At 39.6% G+C, this 20,441-nt stretch overlaps 1 protein-coding gene across 2 annotated transcripts in view; it reads left to right on the forward strand.

Annotated features, from left to right (window-relative positions):
- Nucleotides 1–20,441, forward strand: part of UST (uronyl 2-sulfotransferase) — a 156,260-nt gene that overhangs the window by 66,221 nt on the left and 69,598 nt on the right. For both annotated transcript variants that reach the window (XM_058836123.1, XM_058836124.1), the window contains exons 3-4: nucleotides 6,898–7,053; nucleotides 14,368–14,447. In XM_058836123.1, the coding sequence (XP_058692106.1) occupies nucleotides 6,898–7,053; nucleotides 14,368–14,447 (236 nt within the window). The remainder of the gene's footprint in view (nucleotides 1–6,897; nucleotides 7,054–14,367; nucleotides 14,448–20,441) is intronic.

Below are 20,441 nucleotides of genomic sequence, written 5' to 3' on the forward strand. Positions count from 1 at the left end.
CGTGATGCTGCTCTGGAGGTAAAATCAGTCTTGCACAAATTCTGCAGCTTAAGGGTTTTTTGATATTACATAGTAAACCTTCCAATGGAAAATGGGGCAATTAAAGTGACACTTAAATTCTTAACCTACCTGAACTCATGTTAATTCTTTCAACAAATACCAGTATCAGTGAACCATGTTCTTGGATAATTCATCTCCTTTATCTTCTTATTAGGTAGGTGCATACCAGAAAGATAACTTCCACAATGTGATTAACTTAAAAAGAGATAAATATACTGCTTTTCATAAGAAAGCTAATGAGGGTCTTCCAGTTCTTTTTCTGTTGTAATCTGTAGGATAAAGATGTAATCTCATGTAGGATAAAGAAAAAGAGCAATAGGTTTGTTCTGCATCCCTCTCTATAGTAGTGACAATACCATGTTCTTTGATTCTTCTAAATTCTATCCTGAGATGTCTGCAAGACATGAACAATGACTGTTCAGTTCTCCTTGGCACGTTGGAGACAAGATACAGTACTATATCTGATTTTGACCCCAGAAGAGGTGAACAAGTTGCAAAGCTGCAGAGGAAAGCAAGAAGAATGAAGAAGAGGTTGAAAAGCATGTCATGTTAAGAAGGTTCAAAAGGAAAAGATTTTATTAATCTAGAGGTGGTGGTTGTACCCACCCCCAAACAATTATCCATTTGTTAGGGTGATTCCCTCTCACCTGCTTCATCCCTGAATGGAGCTGGAACTGAGCTGCCATCACTTAAGTACAAGTGAGCATTGCTGGGTGATGAGAGCCAGGAGTGCTGCTGCCACCTCCAGAGGCTGCCTAATATCAGTGAGTACCTGAAAGTGCTGAGTGAACAGAACATCTGCTCTCTACCAACCTGTTTGACTTTGTATACCTGTGCTGAGTTTGAATGTTGCTGTGTTGCTGTAACTTCACATGCCTGAAATAAACCTGGTTCTGCACTCCCTGTGGTGTGGGGAGTCTTGTGCAGCAGATTGGAGGTGCAGAGGTTTTGTTCTGCTGCAGCCTGCTGTTGTAGATGAATAGTAAATCAGGGGTAAGGTGTAAGATGAGCAAACCCAAATGTGTTGACAGGATGTATCCAAAACTTTGAACTTTAAAACTGGATCTTTGACTTTTCTTTGTAGTTTTCCCAGGTTATTATTGATGTTATTGTTGTTTCCATAGCCACAGTATCTTGTAATAGATGTCTGAGACTTAACGGGGATACTTTACTATGCTTTGAACTCGGATCTTTTTAGATTTGTAAGTGTGCAGTGCTTTTTCACAGAAAAATTACTGCAAGTTTTGATTTTGGCTATACAGATCTGTCTTGTGGGACACATCAGAGATCATAGGCTTTGGCAAACACTTCATAGTAATGCTTTTCTTTAGTCTTAATAAATTCGAGGACTGTCTACAACCAAGTTTCCTTTTGCTGCTTGTGCTCCATGCTTATGTTTTCAATTTAGCTTGGTACTTAGGGATGTTGAACCATTAGAGAAGACATTTTAACTTAGTCTTCCAAATATGTCATCTGTCTAACAGATGAAATGCATTGTTTGTGGTGGTGGGGGAGGAAGTCACCCTTTTTCAATTAAATTAGTTTCTTAATGAAAATGCAACAGAAGAATATTCTGTTTCTTCTTCTGCCTTATTTTCAATGCTCTGCTGCAGTTATATGGCATTTAAACTTTGGAAACAAACAAATTTCATCCTTACCTTTTCTTGTGGTTTCTGGTGTATTTTCAGTGACCCGGAGAACTTACCATGCTGTCTAGTCTGCTTTAGAGTTGATTAATTCAAAAAGCTTGTCTCTGTCTAGCATCACTACATTCTACAGGTGACTGTTTATATAACTGGAATTGTGTGGTTTAGATGGGGAAGGAGTCTAGCTAGTACTTTATTTTTTTTACTCCCTTGTTCATTGTTCAGTAATATTTTCTGCTGACATAGCTTTGTGTTAGCAACTTTGCATTGTGATTGCTTTAAAAGTGAGCAAGTTGATACTTGTTTGGAATGAGATTTTTAAGCAGCAATTCCTGAATTTAGTTTTGGAAGGCTATCTCTTAGTGGCCTTTGAGTTTTTCTTTAAAGACCATGGCAGGCTTGTGAAAAACTTCAGTTAAAAAGAGCATCCAATGTATCTAAGAAGATCTCAAAGCTGATGACTGAATTATCTGATCTGATGATTATCTGATGATGATTATTATAATCCACAGTGTGAGGACAGATACTCTGTGGAAATGGTAGAAGTTCAACTGAAAATTAAATGTGTGGTGGGTAACAGAAATCTGGAACAAGTTGTGTAAGAAATTCTTCAGGGAGCATGGAAGGATGTGCCTTCTAACATGCCATGTATAATTTTTGGGGACACTGAAGAAAGAAGAGAGACACTGGAGAGAAATGGACTGTTGACAGCTCTCAGGTTTGTAGTTACCTTATGAGTATCATCCTCCTCTCATGAGTCAAATGGGCCATTCCTTTGACCAATTAAGCCATTTTTAAAATTCTTATAACACCGTCTCAGTTGGACAGGAAAAGAAAATTAAGAGGTTGGACTGGGAAGGTATGATGCTGTATAAAGATATGCTGGCAAATTTCACAAGTTTCACTGTTCGCACAACCTTATCAGTACTTTCTGTGTTGGTTGGCCTTATTCACCTGGTAAACATGGAGCACTGCCTGACCACAGGTTTAAGTGTTTGCTCAGAAAGGAGAAGCCACATCTGGCCCTACTTGTGTGTAAGGACATGGGTCACTTGCTTGCAGAAGGTGTGAATATAATGGATTGCTTTCTGAAAACACATCTCTCTGACATGAGTCAGGGACTGATACCTGGATTGGGAGATTTTTGGCAAATGGGCAAAATTGTACTGGATTTGTCTCAGTAACAGTGGAATGATTTAGGCCTATGAGTGAATCCCTACATCATTGACACTGCAAGTAATTATCCAGCCTAATTTTTTTTTTTTTATAAGTGAAGTACCATTATTTTTTTAAAATATTTATCTGTAGAGAAAGCCCCCACTGAAGATGAAAACATGGGCTTTTATCAGGTTATCTGTTGAATGGCTCCTTTTCTGAGATTGACAGACCTCTCTGTAGAGGTACTTGACAGTCATCTTCTGCAAAGCAAGTTCATTTGGGGTTATACTTGCTTTCTCTCCTTGATTTAATTTCACAACGATTCTTTACATCTTCTTTAACTATGGAACAAAAGAAAAAAAAAAAAACTGTTTGAACTGACAAGTAAATTGTTGTATAACTTTCCAAACCCTTGGAGGGAGCTGTTTTAATTATACTGTGGGTTTTACTTTTTTATGGCTGTAAGTGCTAATTTGTGTAACTCCAAAGTGAATTATCTGTTTGAATTGTTTATATTACCTCTGGGCTTTGATGCAGTGCTCAATAAAGTCACTCTGCAATTATTTTGCAGTTGTGTATATTGTTACATGAATATCAAGTTGCCAGAGCATCATCTCAGCAGTTAGTCAGTCTACATGATACCCACTCTTAGGCAGTAAGTTATAATAAGTGTAATCCATTTAGCATTTTGTAAACATCCAACAGCTGTTTTTCACCTTGTGTCTGCTAATACAATAGGAGCCTTCTTTTCAAGTTCCTTCTCTGCCACCATCTCTTGTATTGTCGGAGTGTCTTGTGAGCATCATGAGGGGGAGAAGAAATTTCCTCTCTGGAGAAGTTTTCTATTTCTTGCATCTTTAGGTTTGCCTGGTACAAAGTCATGTTTCTGGAAGAGGTATTTCTTCTCAGAAATAACTTCAACATTTTCTAAATGCAGAAAGCATATTTACAGCATCCAAAGGGAACTGGTCACATTAAACAAATAGTTGCTTGTGCACCAAAAGCCTGTGTGCTGCATGGCTTTGTGCTCTGGACACATCCTTTGGGGCATTTGGGTGTGATAAGTGCAACGGTGACGTAAATGGATGAAATATGAGCAGAGCTTCAGGAGTGCACCCCGAAAACCAACCACACTCAGCAGTGCTGCAAGGGAAGTTTTGGTTACCACTCATGATTGTTCTTCTGAAGTGAGCTTTGAGCTGTAGTGTTAATCTTGAATCTTGTCCGATTAGGCCTAAGTGTATTCACTGTGTACTGAAACAAGGCATTGATACATTGGTCTCTTTTAAGCTAAACAAGTATCTGAATATAATAGCCCTTTATTTCAGGTTCCTTTATCTGCAGTGAGTATTTGCTGTGGTTTCTTTTTGGGGATTACCATGGTTATTGTTTGTGTGCAGAACAGAATTGTGCTACCTAGGAAGGTGAGTTTCAGAAACAAATGTGAGAACCGGCCAAACTTGGTAACTGCTGTCGTTTTTTCAAGCTGACAAAGTTGTTTTCAGTTAGAATAGAGAATTTACAAAGGCCTCCTTTAATTTTACCTAGTTTTTAAAGAATTATAAGATTCACCCAGAGTTAATAATCCAGTCAAGGATTTAACTAGAACTTGAGTGTCATCTGTATGCAGTAAAATTGTATGTGACTGAAGTACCAATAAAGAAAAAATTTTGCTCACTGTCTTGCCTAGTCCAAACTGCTAGGAAAATCAAAGCAATTAATAATTATGAAGCATTTAAAAATATTTCCATAACTCTACAAACTCTCATCATTCATCTAATTTCTGGGATGCTGGGCAAACACATAGTGTATGTGCTCTTCCTCCTTCACTGGCACTTGTCAGCATCTACTTACCATTTCTCTTGAAGGCTTTCACTTACTTACACAGCAAAGTATTCCAAAAGCATATGTCTGAGCAGAGGAGTAATCCCCAATCCACAAGTTGCAGTGATGTGTGGATGGTGCTGCAGGGCTGTGACAAGTAGTGATGCTAGTGTTTGTTATGCAAAGAAATGAACCAAAAAGGGGGCAATCCAGATTAGGGCGCGTGTTCTTTTTCATGATGGTGTGATAATCAGCATAATAAAATGTGTTCGAATTATAACCGTTCACCATTAACAGTAGTTTCGGGAAAGGTTAGCTACAGCTGTAGCGCAGAGATGCTAAATTCATCACCTTCGGAGTTCTCTAATAATTGAGGCTAAGATTTTGCATTTCATAGGAAGCAAGGCTTCTGAAGGAAAGATTGATAAAGAAGTATGGGGACTATGTTTCTCATAGAAAACCCTATAGAAATGTTACAAAATAGTAAGACTTAGTGCATTGTGTGGGGTTTGTATGGGCCTTGACAGGCCCTTCTTTGCTTCCTGAATCAGCAGATGCTAGGTCCTGGAAAGTTTAACTGAGGATTTAACTTAGTTTAATCACCCTAACTCTACTCCTTCCTAAGGTAATTTGGGGAAAAAATAACCTCCACATTTATGTTGCAGTGCAGGATATCCTAAATATTGCAACCAGTAACAGTAGTAATGTTCATTTGGTCATGAAATGTAACACTGAGAGCAAAGTGCCAGTAGGTTCCCGTTAAATATAAGGGAATACAGATTTTTTCCTTTTTTTTTCCATTCTAGTTGGCAGTTCTTTTTGAAAGTAGTCTGAAGGGTTGCCTGATGAATCATTTTGCTTCTCTCATGAAGATCTGTTAGCATTTCAAATGCATGAAGAAGTACTCTGCACTGATAGTGCCATATGCCTCATCTGACTGCTTTTATGTTAGAAATCCTCTGCTGGGAGAACATGATTGCAGGAGTAACTATATATGTTGAGGCACACCATTGCTTTGGCCATTCCTTGTGCTGAACACAGGTTGCCTGGAACCCAGGTGCAGGCCCTATGTCAGGAAACATTTCGTGCTATTGTCTTAATAGAAAAATGATCTTTCCTTAAATTCTGTATATGCACCACTATGGGTGAAACTGAGCTTGTTAGCTAATTTAAAGACTTCCTTTGGAAGCCTTTAAACAGTTTCCTCTGGACCTGTATTATCACATGCTGCTATATGATATGCAGCAAATACTTGTCTGGTGCAGTAGTGTGACTTTAGAAAGCCTTTTGCTGAAACAATAGCCCATGGACATCATTCAGGAACAAAATAAGGCTGCATCTGTCATACTGTGAGACACTGACTGCCTTTTCCCTTGTTCTGGTTTCCTGGGGAGGAGAGCAGGGTGCAAGAGTTTGTGTGGGCTGGACACCATTCCCAGTGCCCAGGCTGGATCAGTATAGAACAGGCGGCTGTTTTATTTAGTGTTTCATTTATTTAATAAATTAAATAAATAAAATTTTAAAAAATATTGTTTTATTTATTTAATTTAGTGAACATTACCTGTACAGAGGTGATCAGTCTGTGCCAGTTGGCTGCAGGCCCCCTGTGGCCCTGTGTTGATTATTGTGCATTTAGGTCCTTGGCCAGTGGCATGACTTGTTCTCTGAGTCTGTTTGAAAGATTCATATTTATATTTGAAATTGAAAGGGTTGATTAAATTTGGCTCTGTGCAAATGGTTGTTGTTTGATTTCTTATGTTTCTTTTTAAGCTGAAGTTTTGCAATTCAGGCATTCATTCCTCCTGCATTATGTCAGCTTGACTTTGAGTTGCAAACTGTAGCGCAAATTCACTCCTTTTAATTCTTTAAATGGGAGATAGTCAACTAAAGATGACTATTTGCATTGAGATTACAAGCAGTAAGCTCAACATCATTGCCAATAATTATGTAGTATTTCTGGAGTAGTTGCCAATCTGTTACATTTAACTACATCTCAAGGGGGAAATCTCACCTTGCCACCTCCCTGAACTATGCTGTTTCTCTTCTGAAGAGCTACCGTGCTAGAGGAAGTGAATGCTTCTGATGTAGGCAGGGCCCTAGAAACTCTCCTCTATGTGTCTGTTGGTTTAAGGCAAAAACGTGTGATTCAGAGGTACACAGAAACAAAAATATTAATATACTGACTCCATTTTTTTCAATCTTTGTTTAGGTACTTCCTTTCCCCAGTCAGGTGGTCTACAACAGAGTTGGAAAGTGTGGGAGTCGAACTGTGGTTTTGCTTTTGAGAATTTTATCAGAGAAACATGGATTCAACCTGGTTACATCTGACATACATAACAAAACAAGACTGACTAAAAATGAACAGGTAAGTTACTCCCGCTCATCTTAGATCCTGTTTTCTTATTACATGTATGAAACTGAGATACAAAGGCATATGCTAGCAGATAATCATACTGAAAAGATGTATTGCTACTTTGTTCTGAATAATCATGCAGAATTCATCATTCTCTAAGTGACTTCACTTAATAAGAGAAACTTCACTTAATAAGAGAAACGAGTGCCAGAGCCAAGAGCAACATGATGTGGCAGCTAACCAGAAAAACTAACTTCCAGTGAGGCAGCTCTTGAATTTAGTCAGCATAGCAGTTAGACTACCAGCGAGGCAAGAAAGGTTAGTACAGTGAAGTTAGGTGCTAACAGATCTGGGACATGTATTAATGTATCTGCAGGCCACGGCCATTTATCGTATAACCAGAACAGCTTATTCAGACCTAGCTTGGGTCTTAAACAGAGCTGAAGTAAATAATAGCCAAAAGGGTCTTTTCTGTTGACTTTCTTAATTCACTTTAGCAATCAATTGCTTCAAAAAGTTGTTTCCCAAGGCCATGCTAACCCATGTTGCTATAATATGACATATCCTTGATCCTATCTCAGCTTCTTGGTTATCTGTCTTTTTCATGTTTATTGCACAAATCTCACTGAGAGAAGTGAAAATACCACACGAAACCTCTTTACCCAGGCACCCTTTCGTTTCCTTAAAGTTGTAGAAGAATTATTTTGGCAGCTTTTTTTCTATGAAAGATGCAGTTATTTAAATTTTCTTCTTTCCAGGGTACACGTGTACCCACTGTAAGTATCACTTCTGTTAGTAAATTGATACAAATAGTGCAGGAAAACCTCAGACTCAAAGTGCACATCTGTAGTCGGATGCTGCACACATTGCCCACTGCTGCTAATTTGAGCTACTGTTCAGGTAAAGGCTGCAATTGCTGCCTGTGTCACTTCTAGAAATAGCAGCCTGCAAACCACAAAAGGATGTGTGCAATGATCAAAATATGGATGTGGGCCTGCCAGTGACATTGTGCTGTGATTGGGTGTCACTCACTTGCAGCCTGTTCATGAGCACAAGTTTGTTATTTTACATGCAGCAGTTCATTCCAAATGAAAATTTAGGAGCTGATATTGCTCCTGCAGGTTCCCCCTTCCTCCCCTTCAAGGTGTCCCTTATGGTCCCACTACAGCTGGATGACCTAACTCTCCATAAGTGAAGTTCAGAGGTGAGACCCAGCTGGGCAGGGTTGCCACACCAGCCCAAATGCGGCTGCTATACATGGCTAGGTACATGGTTGTGGCACGCCAGTGACAGGCTGTGGAAGGGGGACGGTGTCCCCTCACTGCCCCTGCTTGTGGCCAAGGGAAGGCTTGCTCTGCCTCTGCTGCAGCATCCCCATGTGTATCCTACCAGCAGCACCACCACACAGCCTGGAAAGGTAGCAATATGGTCCCATCAGAAAGGAATCAAACTATCCCTTGCTACTGAGCCTGTCTAGTTAGTTTCTCTGGTGGGATATGAGAATTCTGTGGGTAGGACTGCTTCTGTGTTTTGAGCTGTTTGGGTTTTGTTTGTATCTTTCATCCATTTTCCTTGCTGATTGGAGGATGTGCCATAAATCCCAAAAATCTTTCAGGTGTTAGTAATCACTAGCTTTCACCATGATCAGCTTCTTCCTTTCAGTTCTGTCTTTCTCTGGTAGGTGGATTTTCCTTTATTAAAACCTGATACAAGATCACTTCTTCACAGTCTTCTGTGCTTAGTCCAGCATATGGAGATTCCAGAGAGGCCCAGACTTACTTTTGATGAAACCAATACACTGACAGATAATTATCTGCATTACCTTTTGCACTCCCTAAGCGGTTAAGTTACTAGACAACAAATGTGCTGGAAGTATTGTTATGAACTGATGATTACTCTATAGATTGCCGTGCCATAATTTGAGTCTCTTTATTTTCATTAATGGTTTATTTCCATAGTTACAATAGGCTCATAATTTAATGAGTACTTTTGCTGAAAAGTGCCTTTGATCACCAGAAAACATGCTTGGAGACAGTAACTATTCTGTTGTTCAGGGCATTTTTAGTTGTCTTCTCAATTTTTAAGAGCAGAATATGAAAAAATAAATTATGTTTTCCACCTTTAATGTGGTGTACACAAGAGGAAGTTAAGGCAATGAATGATCTCAGGCTCCAGGCATTGGAACAAGAAAAAAGAGAGCTGGGCTGGGCTGTAGGCTTCCAGCAGGAGCATGGGCTTCTCACTTAAGATAATATGTCTTTCCTTCTTCACTCATTTCTCTGTCCTGTATTTGGTTAGAGCCCTGATCCAGCCAAGACCTTGCTGTAAATATTTAGCTTATGCAGTCTGCTGTTGTTAAATAAAGTTAAGCATGTAGGTGTTTTTAATGACTGTGGGGATTGCACATAATTGGAATCCATATTCTCATTGCCTTTTCCAGTCTCCTTCCTAATAAGAAATTTTCCCAAATTATGTGTGTCTGCCAGCAATTAGACGTGCAGCCTCTGAACATCTGTGGGCATAAGGGAGTGAGTTCTGGAAACAGATGTATTAATATATGGCTTTCCACTCGCTATAATATTTTCAAGTAAATTAAATACAGGAAATAACACATAATATTAATGTAATTGATGTGACTTTAAAATGCCACTCAAAGTGTTGCAAAATGAGCTCTTCCCCTGCCCGGTCTTTGTCCTACACTCCCATTTTATTGCATTCAGGGAAGTAAGAATGAGTATGCTTATAGGTATAGAAATGCCAGTCACATACAAGAGTAATTGGTAGTTTATCCTCAAATTGTTTCCTTCTACCACCCATCATTATGGTTGTGCAGCCAACTTTGTGTAATTCCAGTTCAACGCACTAAAAATCCATCACTAATGTTTCTTAAATGCTGTTAAAGACAGAAAATTGGTCATACCAGCTTGGGGAGGTGAAGAAATTCTTGAAACCGTTCCAAATTTTTGAGAGCTGAAAATGAAGATCTAGTCTCATTCCTGGGATTTGGTTGTTTATGGAAATGAGTACTGAGATGAAAGTGATATACCAAGATTATTGTGGGTACTTGTGCCTCCTGAGCCCTAAGTGCCTTCAGTAGAGACTGAAAGCAGTGGAAGAGCATAAAGAGCACACAAGAAATATACACAGAGATTGGTTTTTTTCATCCTTTTCATGTCAATATTAGTGGAGACCATAGTGCGATTTTGCAAGACTGCATTTGGAAAATCCCGCTTGCCTCACCATTTTTATACATTTTGACCTCGGATTCTCACACTGAAATACAGCATCGTTAAAAAAATGGTAACATTTAGGCTGTTGTTCAGGTGGGATTGTTACCTGATTATTTTGTTTTGTTCCCAATAGAATTTACTTATTGAAAACCTCTGACAAAGCAGGGCTGCTCTGGGTGGTCAGCACAGGGACTGGACTAGCCATCTCCAGAAGAGAGAAAGGTGACCTGTCTCAAAGGCCAGAATTGAGTTTTTGTGCAGGAACAATGCTGTGGCTAAAGAAAATCCATGCCCCACGTTTCTCCGCTCTCAGGGAGGACCCCATCCAGCCCTCCTGGAGTCACTTCACGGTGCCATCTGCTGGAGTGTTATTTGCAGTGCAGCACCAGCCCACTGCAAGTTAATTTCAAGAGCAAATCAGTGTGTTTTTCAGCAATGCTTCACTAAAGCTGCCTAATTCCTGCAGAAGAGCTCTGGGCAGTAGTGAGAGAGAGAAAAAACTCTTTATGGGCCCTAATGCTAGCTCCTTTCATATTTCTCAAAATACTTCTACAGCTTCTCCCTCCAACCATGGATGTGTTCTGACTCATCTCTTCCCTAGCAGAGTTTGCCAGGATTGTTTATCTTCTGCTGCTTGCACCTTTTTACTTCTTTTCAAACTTAGGATGAAACAACCATCTGTACTTGTATGTCATTCTCCTTCATCAGTCATTCCATCCAAAAGTACTTGTTTCCTTCAGCCCTCATCCTCTGCTCACTGTTGCTCTCTGTGGGTCCTCTATATCTTATTTTCTTTCTTTCTTGTTTCATCTTACAGAAACAAACATACGAACAAACAAAATCTTAACAAACAAAACCAACCAACCCAACATACTCTTCAGGAAGACACTGGATGATTTTTCTTTTTGTTCTGCTTTTTTTTCTGTAACATAATCTTAGAAGGAAGGAGGGATCACCATGTCTTTCTGAGCAATACATTTGGGTTGTTAGACTGAAATCAGTTCAGGACAGCATGATGTGAGAGGGAGAGGCCCATGGGAAATATGGCCACAATTTGCATGTGGCCATGAGCCATTACAGTTACTTATTTTTCCCTCTTGACATCTGTGTGTCATTTCAGTTGAGCCTTACTTACCCTTTTGGCAGGATTTTTAGAAGAATGGATTTTGCTTGTTTGTTCTTGTGCACATTGTAGCTTTATCCACATCTGCTTACAAGTCCAGTTGCTGATCATTAAGTGTCTAAATATGAAGGTACTCTAACTCAGAACAAAATTCTGTTTCTGCTTTGAAGCAAGCTGTTGTCTTAGCTCAAGAGATTGAGTTTGGTAGCAAGAGATGAAAAAAAAAACCAGGAGCCAGATGCTGTCCTGCACTGTGTGCATCTTTCCAGCCTCCCTTTGCTGCTGAAGCTGAGGTGCTTGTGCTTGTCCAGCAGCAGGTTCATGGGACTCTGATACCAGGTGAAATGGAGTGAGAAACATGGCAGTGCTGTGATGTGAATCTGCCTCCTGATAGCAAATTTGGGTCAGCCTTGGGGACAGCTGTGAGCCAAGGGAAGCACGTGTGGTGCTTCGTAACACTCACATATACACCCAGCTAAGTTTATCTATCAGTATTCTACTGGAGCTGCCTGTGCTTTTAGATTTAGTGGGGTTACTTTGTATGGTTATAGTATCTTTATATCTCCATATTTATACTCTAGTAAGATTTTCTTCATTTATTCCAAGAAGGAATTACAGTGATGACCATGGAGCCATGAACAGAGTTTTTATATCAGATCAGTAACTTCCTTCTGCTGTCTTCCTTCCTTACTTCATGCAGATAGAGCAACGCAAGTAAAATGCAAAATATAACATGAGGCTTCATACTGTTCTGAGAATTTCACTTCTTCTGTAACTCATCTCAGTAAAAATAAAAATAAAAAAATAAAAAAAAAAGTAGCGTGTTGGCTACCACAGAATCCAATTTGAGATATCTGATACACAGACTTCTATCTGATACTTCTATCTGATACAGGGTCTTCTATTGTTTGATTCTGCAAGGTGAACGAAGAATATAATTTTTTGGCAGAGTGACTTCTAAAGAACTGTCAACACCTTTGTTTGCTAGGAAAGCCTTTGTCTCTTCAGAGCATGAAAAACAATATTCAGTTCATTTGTGCTAAGTGTTGGAGAGTTTCCTGGGCCTTCTAATTCTGATCTGGACAAGCTTTGCTCTTCAGGTTTATTAATTTCTTGCCCAATGCATTTATATTGTATTGAAGAAGCTGTGCAAAGACCTGTTTGTGCTTGAATCAAGCAGTCCAGACTCCAAATAGCACTACATAAGGGATGCTATTTCCTTCCTGACTTTGTTTTTAATTTGTTTTTATTTTTTTTAACTGCACATCTTTTTTCCATATTCTCTTGTATCTCTTTTCTCTTTATATTGTCTTTTGGTGATCCTGTCTTATGTTCCATTTCTTTGGGTTTACAGCCTTTTTCAAATGTAACATACCCTCCTATACTTTCTCAAACCTAATATGCTAATGTGCTTGATGTGTTCAATTCCTTCCTTGTATTCCTGATGGACAGGAAAAGGTCCATCCTGAGAAGATGAACAAGCTGAACTGTTTGCTTCAGTGGTCATCATACATGTATGTGTATAGAATTGTTGAAGACAAAGGGCAAGTCTATAAGTGTGTGCACTTCTTTATTCATTCCCAGCAGTTAAATGGCTGTAGCATGTGTTGGCTGAAAGAAGGCAGGATATGTGCACTGGGAAAAAGCAGAGGATGCAAGATGGATAAGAAGCAGTAAGATGACACACACATTATAAAAACCATGGCAAAATATCAGTCTATTGAAACTGGACATTAGAAGGGGAAAAAATTTGGCAACTGCTGTCTCTATGGTTTGGTATTTGCTGTGGCAAAGGCAGAATGTTTTACCATGCTCTTTTTGCTGCTAGTAATTCCACACATGCCAGTCACTTTATTTTGACCACACAACAGGCTGGACTCCATGTTTTCGCTTATTTTATTTATGTCAACTGTAGCACTCAAGTTTTAAAAAATAGATTTTTAAATTAATGTCTCCTTAATGGTGTTAAAATTTAGTGCATAAATTAATATGATTCAAATCAGAACACGTGGTTCATGGACTTACCCCTTTTTTTTCCCCAGTGTATGAATTGCTTTCCACTACCCAGTTTGTAAAATCAATAAACCTGTCATTTCAAGTCATTTATGTTCAGTGTCCATAACATAGCCTGTGTTTGAACACAGAACAGAAAACTGAAAAATACATCTTAGGAAATTAGTAAGAAGGAAGTAAAATTAACTGAAACATCAACTCTCTAGCATGATGCTTCACTAGACACTTCCAGTTTCCTATAAATCATAGCTAGAGCTTAGCTGACACAAAATAGACGATCATATCCATGGTATTGTTTACGTAATTCTATTTTAATAGTCAAAAATTCAAATTATTTTTTTTTAAATATTAACGTTTTATGAATGGGCCTGAACTGGAATTTAGCAGCATCTTTCTAAAAGTGCTCATTTAATTTATACTCCTAATTTGTTGTAATAGGAAAAGCAATTGCAAGTCCCAATTTCTATATTTAAACAAGCAAATCAATTGGTGTCTTGGCTGTGCTGGCAGCATTTATTGTTACACGAAAATGGCCATTGGCTCAGCTCCCACTTTCTGCTACAGTTGCAGACATTTTACATTTTTGGCATTGGGGTGAATAAATCTGGTGTCTTTAGAGGGCAGCTGCCATTTGGAAAGCTCTTGCAGATTTACAAAGAGTTGAGATTTTTCCTTTAGTTTTTGCCTTTCTTTAAACTGATACCCACTTCTGGAAGTATTTTGGAAGTACATAAGCTCCATGGTAGCAGAATGGTGTCTGCAGCTCAACCTTTCTTGCTTAGACATAAAATATTAATCATGCTATCTTGATGACAGTATTCAGGAGGGATAGTGGGGAAGGAGGTCCTGAGTAATTCAAACTAGAAAATTATATCATCATATGTTGTTTGAAAGTTTTATGTTTGTCTCAAGTTGTGCATTGATGTAACGTGGAAAATTTGATTTGTTAATTCTTTTTAGATGGAATTGATTAAAAACATAAGCACTGCTGAGCAGCCCTATTTATTCACTAGACATGTTCATTTCCTCAACTTTTCAAGGTAAGGCATTTTTTTGGTCAGAAATATTTTTCTCTGAGTTTTATTAATTGTAATACATAAAACACTTTCCCTCTTTTACTCATAAACAATACCATGCACTTTTTCCCCCTTTCTTCTGGCACTAGAATTCACATTCTGAAGTTATTGGTTTTTCCCCCCACACTCACTTTTCTGTAGCATAATTATGTACAGTATGTTTGTGAAAAGCCAAGATGCTATTATATGCTTTTGCCTCTTGAGATGATTGTGATTTACAGTGTTTCCAGTCAACATGCAAGAGATGGTAACTTAGGTCTTTAAATTGTGTACTTGTGTTTCAAAAGTGGCAGAATATTTCTGTTAACATTTCATCTGAGTATAGCCAGACACTAAAAGGAGACTGAAAACTTCACTGAGTTCATTAATTTTGTGCCTGGAATAACTCTTCACCAATATAACCAATTTAATTTTGTTCTGACAAAATAGTCCCCATTCCACAGGCTATGGAAGTATTTTTAAACCATGCAAACAGATTATGCTCTGTATCATGGGAGTGCAGTTTCTTCTGGCAGATATTTAAAAGTATGCAGCAAGGCTCTAGAGACTTTTATAGCACAGAATGTGAAGAAAATTGAATTTGGATGAAACTTCTAAGGAATTTTTGGAAGGACTTGAATGAATGATGCCAGTTAACATTTAGCCAGGATGCAGAGGTTAAAGCTGACTGTAGATGGTTATTGCCCAGGCTGTGAATTTAATCTCCAAATTATATTCAGGAACCATGCTATCTGTGCCATCAGATTGGATTCTTGCATTTAGATTTAAAAAAATTCTGTAGGATTATGAATGTACTGCAGATCTTTGCTTGTCTAAATACACAGAATTTTGTTTGTATGGTAGTGTGAGTGCATGGCTTCAGGCTTCTATAGACATGATAGTAAGAAATTAGAAAATTGGGGGAGGGGTGTGTTTAGTTTTGTTTTCTTAGAAAATAAAATATTTTGAGCAATTGGAAATTCACTTGATAGAGAACTAAACTATGGGCACGATTTGTTTACATGGAAACAAGAAGAGTGTAACAAAATTTTGATCTTCTGTGTTCTCTTTTCTGATTCCTTGAGAGTTCCATTTCTAATGTATTATCTTTAAAAAATAAAAATCATTAGGACTTGACACTTTTTGGTAAATTATCTCTTTCTTCTTCCAAACTGCAAGATCAAGAGTAGGCACACATCAGGGTCAAAGGAATGTTTCCTGAATAGACTGATTTTTCAGAGATGGTGCTCAACTTAGGTATGAGAGAAGAAGATCAACAATCTTAACCTCTTACTCCTGCCTATGGATCCCATTTTCTGTACCTATGAAATGATGTACAGAAATGAAATTTCTGTACCTATGAAGTGGTACATCCTTGCCACAAAGGTACCATGTTTCTTCTGCAGTGTATACATGATGTATCTACATTGTATTTAATTTTTCTTACAATACAAATCTGAAAAAAATACAAAACAGTTATGTAAGATGTATAAAATTATTTATAGTTTCTCTTTTGGTTTTTCCTTGCAAACCTGAAAACATATCTTTTGTTTTATTGAGAGTGTCCTTGGTTTAACTAGTAGGTGTAAAGTAGTGAAAAAGCTGATGAGTCTCCTAAATCAGACAGCATAGAATTGCAGCAACATTGCTTGCTGGTGTTCAGCATTTCTTTGTTTTCTGATAAATTAAACATTTCTGAAAGTTTAGTCCCTAGTTTCAAAATTTATTAGCAGTGTTATACTTAATAGTGAATTAGCATGTTTTATATTTTCTCAGTTATTTAATTCTAAGGTGATTTTTTTTTTAAACTGATATTACGAAATGGATTGTCAAGTATTCCATTTATAAAGATTTTGGGATGTGATTTAAATACACATCATAAATATTAAATTATTAAGAAAGTGTTCTAGTTTTGCTTGATTTCTTTAAACTATTAATTTATAGAATCCTTCCTATCTGTAGTGATTACCTGGACTCAGATTTTCTATGGAATACTGTTCTTGCCCCAGCTTTTCTGCCAGCTCAACATAAAAGTTACGCAGAACTCCTCAGACTAAAAGAATGGGGCTCAGAATACTGATGTGGTGCTTTCTGGCTGACAGCTGAAGACCTCCAGACAGTAGCTGGGCATGAGCATCCAGCACAGTGGGGAGCAGGACAGATGCACAGGGATGGGTAGGGGACAACAATTGACTCCTGACCGCAGGTTTCGGTCAGCTCTAGGTCCATGAAAGGCTCAAAGATCAGCTTGAAGATTAAATAATCCTATTTTGGTGAAACTTGCTGCTCCCTCCCAGGAAAAGGCATGAGGCTTTCTACATGCCGTCGCAGCAAAGCCTTTACTGGAATCTGTGAATTTTTGCAGGAGCAGCCATTTTGGACATCAGTCCAGTGACTCACTTCTCTTGTCTGGCATTTTATACCTTTGAAACCAAGCTTTTGTTCACTTGAAGGGAGAAGAAACAGTTTGTTCTCCTTCCTCCTGCATATTTTGAGCTGGCAGACAGCTAGGAATTAGTAGCAAAGTTAGCTACTTTGCTACTCTTTTGATAGGTCACATTTGGAACAAAAGAAGTCTCTTCTGCTTGCCTTGCATCTCTCTGCTTGAGTGTGGGGATTGTGTTAGCTCTTTAGGGCATGTCACCAAGGTACTACAGAAGCAGAGAAAATGTAACCAGAGTCATGAAAAATGTGAATCTGATTTGCTTTGGCTTGAAATAGAGATGTAGAATCATTTAGGGTAGAAAAGATCTTTAAGATCGTCAAGTCAAAGTGTCAACACAGCACTGCCAAATCTGCCACTAAACCATGTCCCTGAGTGCTGCATCTACATGTCTTTTTAAACACCTCCAGGGACGTGGACTCAATCACTCCCCAGCAAGCCTGTCCCAATGCATGACAGCCTTTTCCATGAAAAACATTTTTCTGAACATCCAGTCTAAACCTCCCTGGTGCAACTGGAGGCTGTTTCCTCTTGCCTAGTCACTTCCTACTTGGCAGAGGAGACCAACCCCCACCTGGCTATGAACCTTCTTTCTTACTTGTAGAGAGCAGTAAGGTTTTCCATGAACCTCATTTTCTCCAGGTCAAACAGCCCCAGCTCCTTCAGCTGCTTCTCATATGACTTATTGTCTAGACCCTTCACCAGCTTTGTTGCCTTTCTCTGGACACACTCCAGCATTTCGGTGTCCTTCTTGTAGTGAGAGGCCCAAAACTGAACTGAGGTGTGACCTCACCTGTGCTGGATAGAGGGGAAGATCACAGCCCTTGTCTGGCTGGCCACACTATTGGTGATCCAGGCCAGGATGCTGCTGGCCTTGGCCAGCTGGGCACAGCTGGCTCCTGTTTGGTGGTTGCTGGCCAGCACCCCCAGGTCCTTTTCTACCAAGCCGCTTTCCAGCTACTCTGTCCCCAGCCTATAGTGCTGCTTGGGGTTGTTGTGACACAAGTGTAGGACCCAGCACCAGGTCTTGTTGAGCCTTTTTCAATTGTCCATCAATCCAGCCTGCCCACACCTCTCTGCAGAAAGCAGAGCCTTTCTACCCTCCAGCAGATCAACTTTCCTGCCAAGCTTGGTGTTGTCCAAGGGTGCACTTGGTCCCCTCATCCAGATCATTATTAAAGCTATTAAACAGAACAGGCCCCATCCTGAGTCCTGGGTAACACCACATGTGACTGGCTGCCAGTGGGAGTTAACTCCACTCACCACCATTCCTGGGCTCAGCTGCCCAGCTTTTCACCCAGCAAACAGTGCAGTCATCCAAGCCACGAGCAGCCAGTTTGTCTGGGAGAATGCTGTAGGAGACTATCACAGGCTTTGCTGAAGTCCAGACAGACAACATCCACAGCCTTGCCCTCATCCACTGAACAGGTCATCTTGTTGTAGGAGTAGGTCAGGTTGGCTAAGCAGGACCTGCCTTACACAAACCCAAGGTGTCTGGGCCTGGTCCCATGGTTGTTGTGCACGTGCCACATGGTGGGACTCAGGATAATCTGTTCTACAACCTTCCCTGGCCCTGACGTCAAGCAGGCTGACGGGCCCATGCTTCACTGGAGTCTCCTTACAGCCCTTCTTGTGGATGGGCATCACGTTTGCTAACTTGCAATAACAGAGACCTCCCTGCTTATCTAATACTGTTGGTAAGGGATGGAAAGTTGCTCCGTGAGCACTTCTTGCATCTCCTTCTGTACCCTTGGGTGGATCCCATCTGGACCAATAAACCTGTGTGTAGCTGACTGGTGTAGCTGCTCACTGACCATTTCCCCTTGAATTAAGGGTACTTCTTTCTGCTCCCTGTCTCTGTCTTCCAGCTTGGGGCAGGGTGCCCCAAAAATGACTAATCTTTCTATTAAAGCCTGAGGCAAGGAAGGCATTAAATACCTCAGCCTTTTCCTCATCCTTGTTGATGCTTCTCTGCTTCCCAAACAGTAATAAAACAATAAGCTTGTTTGTTTTGGTTTTTTATAAACCTGTCAGCATTTAAGACTTTCTGATTATTCAGAAAAGCATCACAGCATTTACTTACGATTGTTTCCGAGTGAAAACAAAAAAAGGCTGTATCTTCTTTCCAGAATAAATCTCCAGTGGAAGTGAGCTAAGCCTCCAGTGATGAGTTTGAGTACATGCATGTTTCTGAACCATTAGTTTTACTGAACAAAGTTCTAAAACCTTGAAAATCTTATCCTGTCCTGAATGCTTGCCAAGGCCATTTTCTCCTCATTCTTGAACTCTTTTTTAAGAGTGCCTGTTGGTTCAGCCAAGTAAATGAATCCCCCTTTACTCCTTTGCAACTTCATCTTTTGATTCAGTACTATCTTTTCTCGATCTGAAGTAGTGCAAAGGGGCAGACAAAAAGATAAATCTTAAAAGGAGACATGAAAGCAAATCTTATGTGAATTTTTACAAACATAACTCTAATTAATTCCAGCTTCAAACAGAAGATAGAAAACTTTCTTGTTCTTCTTTCATGTTAGCGAATTTCTACATAGCCCTTGTCACAGAGAAGGCTTATATTCAAAGTGTTTTGCAGCTTCTGTTCCCAGTCTATCCAGTGCAGTTATGGCTAGCTTTAGGAGATGACCCCATGCTTCTGGAGCATCCAGTCCATTTCAAGACTGTGTCTTTTGTAGAAGGTGGTGCTTTTTTTTCGTGGGTTTGGGGTTTTTACTGTCTTTTTCTGGTTTGAAGTATATATACTAATGTTTCTGGGAAAAAACACCCGAAGTGTTAATCAGGAGCAAATATTAAATAATGTGTCTAAGCAGGTTAAGATTTTTATGTTGGTATATTCACTGAGATTCCAGGTGTTGCTGGTAGATCCAGGCAGTACAGCCTGCTACAGTGTTGGAGTGCAGAAGCTGTGAGGAAGTGGAATAACCTGCAGAGAGATAAAAGGCTATTCCAGAATAGCTGTAATTTGTTCACTGTGCTTTATCATATGTGCCTGTTGTCATCTATTTAGTCTGAGAAAAAATGAATGAGGAAGAAGCTTCAAGTTTGGGGAAAAGCCCCCCTTGATTTCTCAGTAATCTGCTGACTTAACTGTAACAGTCACTGGGCAGCGACTCAAGACACTTGGTGCTCCAAGTGTCACAGATTTCAGAGAAGTGGGAAGAACATTTGCAGAAATGCATAGGCGAGTGGCAAGGCCATAGTTTTGGGTAAGGATGAGTCAGGGATGTGGAGAATTGCATAACTTCTGTTTTGGTCACGGGAAGGCAGCGTGTCTCTCTCCAATATCAAACTGCTGTCCTCCGGCCATGCGCTTATGGACCCCAGTCCTGGCAGAGCAGGGAGCTTGGGTGTTCCTTCCTGTCTTGGGGTAAGTGAATGTTGCAGGTGAGTGTGTAAAAACCTAATGACAGGCCTCTGTCAGTGACTGGTGAGTTTTGCTTGTTTGAAGGCTGGCTGGTCAGGACAGGGTGAAGTCAGGGGAAGGAGAAGCATTAAAACAACCACTCAGAAAGTGAAACAGGTCT

Source organism: Poecile atricapillus, chromosome 3, assembly GCF_030490865.1.
Source record: "Poecile atricapillus isolate bPoeAtr1 chromosome 3, bPoeAtr1.hap1, whole genome shotgun sequence".
Classification (NCBI taxonomy): domain Eukaryota; kingdom Metazoa; phylum Chordata; class Aves; order Passeriformes; family Paridae; genus Poecile; species Poecile atricapillus.